The 7,331-nt window shown below is 45.3% G+C and overlaps 1 protein-coding gene across 3 annotated transcripts in view; it reads left to right on the top strand.

Annotated features, from left to right (window-relative positions):
• The first annotated feature begins 3,011 nt into the window (after window positions 1-3,011).
• The window catches only part of hnrnpd (heterogeneous nuclear ribonucleoprotein D), an 8,176-nt gene continuing 3,856 nt past the window's right edge, over window positions 3,012-7,331 (top strand). For 2 of the 3 annotated variants that reach the window (XM_048597078.1, XM_048597085.1), the window contains exons 1-3: window positions 3,038-3,628; window positions 6,987-7,155; window positions 7,282-7,331. The exon at window positions 7,282-7,331 is cut by the window's right edge and continues 109 nt beyond it. In XM_048597078.1, the coding sequence (XP_048453035.1) occupies window positions 3,417-3,628; window positions 6,987-7,155; window positions 7,282-7,331 (431 nt within the window). In that variant the 5' untranslated portion in view covers window positions 3,038-3,416. Of the gene's footprint in view, window positions 3,629-6,986; window positions 7,156-7,281 lie in introns of all 3 variants that reach the window. The other variant, XM_020510861.2, reaches the window with a different exon arrangement.

Here is a 7,331-nt window from a genome sequence, read left to right as displayed (position 1 = left end):
TGCAGTTCCAAGCAATGGCATTTTCTATTCACACAGGATACTACTTACATTTATTGAGGCAAAAGAAGGGTCTGATGACTGAAAGGCACAACTGATGAGGAAACTGAGATAACACAGTGTGGAGCTGGAGGAGCACAGCAGGCCAGGCAGCATCAGAGGAGCAGGAATTTGACATTTCGGTCAGGACCCTTCTTAAGAAGTGGGGAGGGGGATGGGAACTGGGAAATAAAGAGAGAGAGGAGGGGTAAGGCTGGGGAAGTTGGGTGGGATGGTGATAGGCGAGTGCAGGTAGGGAGTGGTGGGGATTGGTCAGTGAGGTGGGAGTGGTGGATATGTGGGAGAGAAGATGGATAGGTTGTGTCAGGTCAAGGAAGCGGGGATGAGAGGGAGGGTTGGACATGGGATGAGGCCAGGGGCGGGGAGATTTTAAAACTGTGCCATTGGGCTGTAGGCTCCCAAGGGGAATATGAAGTGCTGCTCCTCTAGTTTGCAGGTGGCGCCATTGTGACACTGGAGGAGGCCCAGGACGGACATGTCACCCAGGGAGTGGGAGGGGGAGTTAAAATGGTTCACGACTGGAAGATGTTGTCGTTTGTCACGTACAGAGCGCAGATACTCTATGAAACGATCTCTGAGTCTACATTTGGTCTCACCGATGTACAGGAGGCCACATCAGGAGCAGCGGATACAGTAGGCCAAGTTGACAGATGTGCAGGTGACCCCCTGTCTAATGTGAAAGGTTTGTTTTGGGCCTTGAATGGAGGTGAGGGGGGAGGTGCAGGGCTTCCTGCATTTGCAGGGAAAGGTGCTGGGTGTGGTGGGGTTAGTGGGGAGTGTGGAGAGGATGAGGGAATCGTGGAGTGAGCGGTCTCTATGAAAGGCAGATAGGGGTGGGGAGGGAAACATCTCTTTAGTTGTGGGGTCAGACTGTAGGTGGCAGAAGTAGCAGAGAATGACACGCTAGATGCATTGGTTGGTGGGGTGATATGTGAGGACAAGAGGTATTTATTTTTGTTGGAGGGTGGGGCTTTGAGGGCAGAAGCGTGGGAAATGCAAGAGTCAGAGATAACACAGTGTGGAGTTGGAGGAGTCAGAGATAACATCTGCAGTTCTTGCTATCTCTGATGAGGAAACTGGTTGTGCAGCTGGAAGTAGAGAATAGGAGTAATGGGCAGGTACTCTGGTTCACTGAATGTGACTAGTGGACTGTGGCAAACCTCTGCATTATGGCCTTAGCTATGCACTATAGTCATTATTTGAATTATGAAGGAACAGGAGACAAGGTGTTTGATTTGCTGTTGACACAATCTTAGGCCGTGTTGTGATATGTGTAGATAAGAGCACAAAATTACAAGAGAAACCAGTAGCTTGATTAAATTACAAGCCATAACAAAGGGATCTCAAGTTGGTATAGGTGCAATCTACCATGTTAGACCTAAAAATGTGAAAGGTCAGAAACACTGGTGGATCCAAGTACATAGGTCATTAAAATGTCATGTTAATCTTTATATCCAGAGAAATAGGATGTAGTAGGGTAAAAGTTTTACTATGGCTAGTACCCCTGGTTAGTCACATTCAGAATACTATGGGCACATTTTGGCACTACACCTTACAAAGCAGATATTAGTACTGGAGGAAATGTAACAGATTTACAGAATGACACCTGGACTTCAAGCATTAAATTACAATGACAGAAATTTGTACTAGCCGGAATTTGAAGAAAGATATTAAGAATGTATGTAGGTAGGGAGAAACTGTCATAGCTGGTTGATAAAGCTCAGACTAGGGGTACCGTCTAAAAAAAATTAGAGCTTTCAGGAGTGAAATTAAGAAACACGTGTAAAGTAGAAGTTTAGAACTATTTTCTGCAATGAGAAACTGATGACTAGTTGTGGATTTTACATTTTAATTTGATATAGTTTTATTAACCAAAGGTATTCTGATATCATACACCGAATAACATTATGGAATCTACAGATTACGGTAGTCACTGCCACATTCTTACAGTTTTCAAAACATCAATATACACCTCAGTACTCTACAATTAATTAAGATTTTTTAAAGTAAAACAGAAAACTGTGGATGCTAGAAATTGCTGGAGAAACTCAGCACATCTGGTAACATCTGTGGAGAGAAAGCAGAGTTAACGTTTAGAGTCCAGTGATTCTTCTTGAGAACCTTCTTTTAAAGTATAGTCACTATCATATTGTAGAAAATACGGCAGCCAAATTGAGCACAGCAACCTCACATAAATAGTAAATCATAATGCTAGATAATCTGCTTTGGGCATGTTGATTGAGGGATAAACATTGGTCAGAACACTGGCGATAATTCTCTTGCACTCAAACAGTGCAGCACTGCGTTGCAATGTGAGCCTTGGTTTCAATGCTCTCACGTTCTTATGGGCAATTAATGTGGACTTACCCACATAACTGCATCCTGATCAGAAATTAACATACTTACTTAATTTCACTGGTACACAATGCGAGATTCGGGCGCTGCATACGGCTACACAGTGATCCAGTTACGACTGAACAGGGAGTCACATCGTAACAATCGGCAACACCCCTGGGTTACAAAGTAACAAGCGCCTCGGTGACATGAATTACAAACACAGACCAGGGCAGAACGTTGTTGCAGTCAAGAGATGAATACCAAACTAGCAGATCTTCCTGGTAATCCGGGTAAATGATTCAAATCTAAATAATTCTCATCTCGATAAAGGCTCGCAGGAAAAGCTTCAATACCGCACTGCACCCAGTATTGACGCTGTCTAGTCCCGACCCTGGAGGACTCCACTCCTCCTGAGCATGACGTCACAATGGTCACTCTATTCCTCCAGGCTGCGGCAGCGCGGTTATCTCTTGACCACTGCGGCCCGCCGTTCAATGGACTCTCTTTGGTCACATTCTAGGTTCCGCCCTCCCCCGCCACAGCGCCTGCGTCGGCTCGTCGCGGAGCGGCGATTGGTTGCCGCCCTGTCCCACGTGACGGTCCCCGGGCCTCGGACCCGGCGGCGGCAGCCATTTTGTGAGGAGTCCATTATTTAAAGAGAAGAGCGTGCGCGGCGGCTCCCCTTTTCTGGGCCGGGTGTCTGTACTGTGGGTGCGGGCGGTGAAACTTCACTCCTTACCGGGCCTGCCAAGGAGCCTTTAGTGTGTACTTTTTATTTGGTAATATATACGCACGCACACGTACGAAAGCAGCCCCGGTTGATTTTTATTTGTGTAGAAGCAGGAGGTGGTGGCGTGCGCGGGCGGGGCTCCTTGACTCGGCCCTGTCCTTTTTTTATTCCCGTCTCCCTTTGATCCGGGTGGCGCGGCGGCTTCCCGGGTTTTTTTTAATTTCTCCATCCCATCTCCCCTATCTCCATCACCGTCACCACCACACCCGCGCACACTCACACTCTCGGAGCGATGTCGGAGGCCGTGCAGTTCTCCGAGGTGGAGGCCGAGGCTGCCGGCCAAGGCCTACAGGATATGGCGGCGGCCGAGGCTGGGGCGGCGACGGCGGGCATGACCGATCCGGCGATGGAGGCCAAGGCGAGCGACGGCGGAGATGTGTCGGGTGGAATCGCCGAGACCGAAGGGGCCAAGATCGACGCCAGCAAAACGGAAGAGGATGAAGGGTGAGGAGCCGCTGGGCCTTTGTTGTATTTTTTTTTGTGTAGAGTATGTTCACTTGGATTGGGGAGGCCCCGGCTGAGCAAGGCCGAGGTTGGGGTGGGGGTGAACTGCACAGGTTTTTATTTATAGCCGGGGAGTGGGTGCATGGAGATTTCCAGGCTTCAGCCACCTCCTCTTCCCCCGGAAAGGCGAGGTAACGAAAAAGCAGCAATGTCCTTGAAGCCGTTTTGAACTTAAACCTCAACCACCCTCTCTTTTCTCTTTCCCCTCCCCCCGCCCCCGGTCCCCAAATCCTTCACAGCGGCCAGCAACCCCTCGAGGTGGGTTTTTATAAGTGCCGTTATTTATTTTAAATTTACACGAATCGAAGGTGAACCTGTCTTCCAAATATCGAAAATCTAGAGGTTTTTTGTAGTGTTCCGCCTTTTTCTTTTTTCTAAAATTCCATTGAGAACCGGTGCTGCTGCTGGAAGGTGTAAAGCGGCGCCGCATGTGGCGGAGCGGATCGGATCGAGGGAAGGGAGGCCCATTGGGCTGGTGGCGGGAGGATGGGGGATGGGTAAGTGGTGTCCAGCATCGCCGCTTTTACAGCCCTTACTCTCCATCCGTCCTCGTCATTCCCTCTTTCAGCAATCGGAGTGCAATCGGCCCAGGCTGGATTAAAACTGCACCGCGTACGACCGTGCAGATTTCCGGTTGAAATCCCTCTCCCATGTGCTCTTTTTTACCCGCGGCTAGGTGTTTTTGACGAGCTTGTTTCACAAGGTAGGAGTGGATTCAGCTTTTGTATTGTTTCATTGTCTTTGACTAATGCGAATCGGCGATGGGAATGTTTTACTTTAAGTTTTCTAATTGTTACATCGGGTGGCTTTTGATTTCACTAGGTGTAAGCTTTAAGATTTAAGCATCTTTCTAAACCTACATTTAGCGACGTTGTGCTTTTGACGTTTAACTTGTGAAGTTACTGTGGTTTTAACTTTGTAGCACTGGCTGCACTGAGCCATTTGATTACCAAGTGATTAAAAAGTGGTACGTCATTGTGGCAACTTGTCTTAAATTTCTTTCACAGTGTTGACTGGTTTTAATGCTTTGCAACTGGCAATATGGCCAGTTAGGCAGTCGTTTTTGAAAATTAAAATATTCAGGTTGCAGGTATCTATAAATTTCTAGTTAGTCTGGTTACTGGATGCACTTAACCTTTCATATGAATGGTTTCCTGAAATATTCAAACAGCTTCATTATTTGAACAGTTGTGATCTTTAAATCTAGTTTTGCAGACAGCAGCAGAGTCTCTCTGAGTAGCCCATCCACATTGATCTGATTTTAAAATAAACAAAAGAACTGTCGGTGCTGGAAATCAAAAACAAAACTGAAATTGCTGGAAAAACACAGCAGGTCTGGCGGCATCTGTGGAGAGAAATCAGTTAATGTCTTGGGTTCACTGACCCTTCCTCAGAACTGATGATAGCTAGGGAAAAGTTGGTTTTTATGCAAAGATAAGGTGGGTGGAGGAACCCAGGGTTGAGAGAAAAGCAGGTGGACAGACAATGGAGTGGATGTTGGTGGGATGGTAGGTGAGGACAGGGTGAACCCTATTGCTGTTGTGGGAGGGAAGAGAGGTGGTGAGGGCTGAAGTGCGGGGATTGGGTCGGACTTGGCTGAGGGCCCTGTCAACTACAGTACTGGGGATTCCTTGGTTGCGGAAGAAGGTGAGCATTTTGGAGGCCCCCTTGTTAAAGTTGGCATTTTTGGGACAGATAAGACGGAGGAACTGGGAAAATTGAATAGTGCCTTTACAGAAAGCATCCTGCCAGGTCTGCTGAGCTTTTCCAGCAATCAGTTTTTGTTTCTCTTTGATCTGATGCTTGCCTGTGAAATGTCTAAAATAATCAAGTGTCCTTTTGGTCTGCATGGTGCTCGCATTATGCTGGACTCTGCATTGGGTGATTGGAAATGTGCCTGCTTTTTTCCTGTTAATGTCTTTGAATTGGGTTGTCGCAAATACTGATGTCCCCACTGGTTGAAGAGAAGCTCAGTTACCCAAGTGTCTCTAAGACCTACTGGGATAGAATGAACTGTATGGTGCATAAAGATCAGAAAATACAGTGATCGTAATTTAAGTTGCCCCCCCCCCCCCCCCCCAAAGGTAGCAGTTAACATTGCATTTTGGGTTCTGTTGCTTGATCAGAGGGAAATATCAGCCACTGTTTCAAATTCTGATTGTTAGCTTCTGTTAAAGTCTAAGCAAGTGTTTAAAGCCAGGATTGGAATCTGTTGTTGCCAGTCTGCTAAAATTTTGAGGTTTGCATATGAAGATTGGACATCTGGACAATGTACTTGTCCAGCAAGGCATCAATTTTAAAAAGGTATGTCCACTCAATAATTTTTTTCACCCAACGCGTATATTGGGATCAGCTTGTGGCCAGACCAATTGGGATGCATTTTTTGGCAGAAAATAGTGTCCTGTTGCTGTAGAATTGCATTTACACTTTTCTTTGCAACTGCAATTTTCTGGTGTTGCTGCCAAGACTAGGAGGAAAATGCCTGTATAAAATTGTTGGAGATTGCAATAGATAGACCCAGTAAAGATTATGGCAAAGGTTTAATGTTTTCGTTTCTGGTCTGTTAATCAAACTTGGTATGTCTGGCAATGAGAACTTTAGTCTGTTTAATCAAGTGCCCTTGCTCGACTCTTCCTTTTATTTAATTAAAATTTTTGCTTAGCTTTGTAGTCACCAGTGTTATCCAGTTGACATTGTCTCCAGCATAAACATACACCTGGGTCCACGCATATCTCACTTCCCACTAAATCCAAACATTTGATCCACCAAAATTGTCTTGCAAGGAAGAAAAACTTCATTTGAAAATTTTCGTAGGTCTTTACTCTGGTGTACTGTCCAACCTCTGTTGAATGATTGAGAGGATGTTGTTTCCTAAACTGATCTTGTAAGATTGGGTGACTTTGATTGACAGGGATGATGTTTGTGCTATTTTATTAGAATTGATTTGAAAGCCCTGACTCAAATATTGAGTGCCAGTGTAATTGGAGACTTAATTGAGAATTCTAAGACTCGTAACTGGAGTTCGGTGTCATGGACATTGCCTGACTTATTGATTGTTTTGGAGAAATGTACAGTAAATTTGCAAGGCCCTAATCTATCTAACCAATTGCTTAAGTTTAATGTGCTTGTGCATCTACTGCATTGTTGACTTGAAATAAAATTGCTAATGTGTGTCCACGAATAGCTTTCTGCATGCATTCTTGATGGAGGCGCACCAGGGAAACATGGTTACTGTATGAGGCAGCTTAAAGTTTTGATTTGGCTACTGATGTGTATATATACTTCACTGTTTCTGCAGAAAAATGTTTGTGGGTGGCCTCAGCTGGGATACCACAAAGAAAGATCTGAAGGACTATTTCTCTAAATTTGGAGAGGTGGTAGATTGCACATTAAAGTTGGATCCCATTACAGGGCGTTCAAGAGGATTTGGATTCGTCCTGTTTAAAGAGGCTGACAGTGTGGATAAGGTATTTGATCATAAAACCATGGGCTTAAAAAAAATGGGTTCAGAAGAAATGGCTTAATGAAATCAAGTTTCTCTATTTGTTTGCTTAGAATGATGTCTTGAATATTTTTGTCCTTTTACCATGTAGGTTATGGAACAGAAGGAACATAAATTGAATGGCAAGGTAATTGATCCTAA

Source organism: Rhincodon typus, chromosome 1 (genome assembly GCF_021869965.1).
Source record: "Rhincodon typus isolate 14 chromosome 1, sRhiTyp1.1, whole genome shotgun sequence".
NCBI lineage: Eukaryota > Metazoa > Chordata > Chondrichthyes > Orectolobiformes > Rhincodontidae > Rhincodon > Rhincodon typus.
This window is presented reverse-complemented; position numbering and strand designations above follow the sequence as displayed.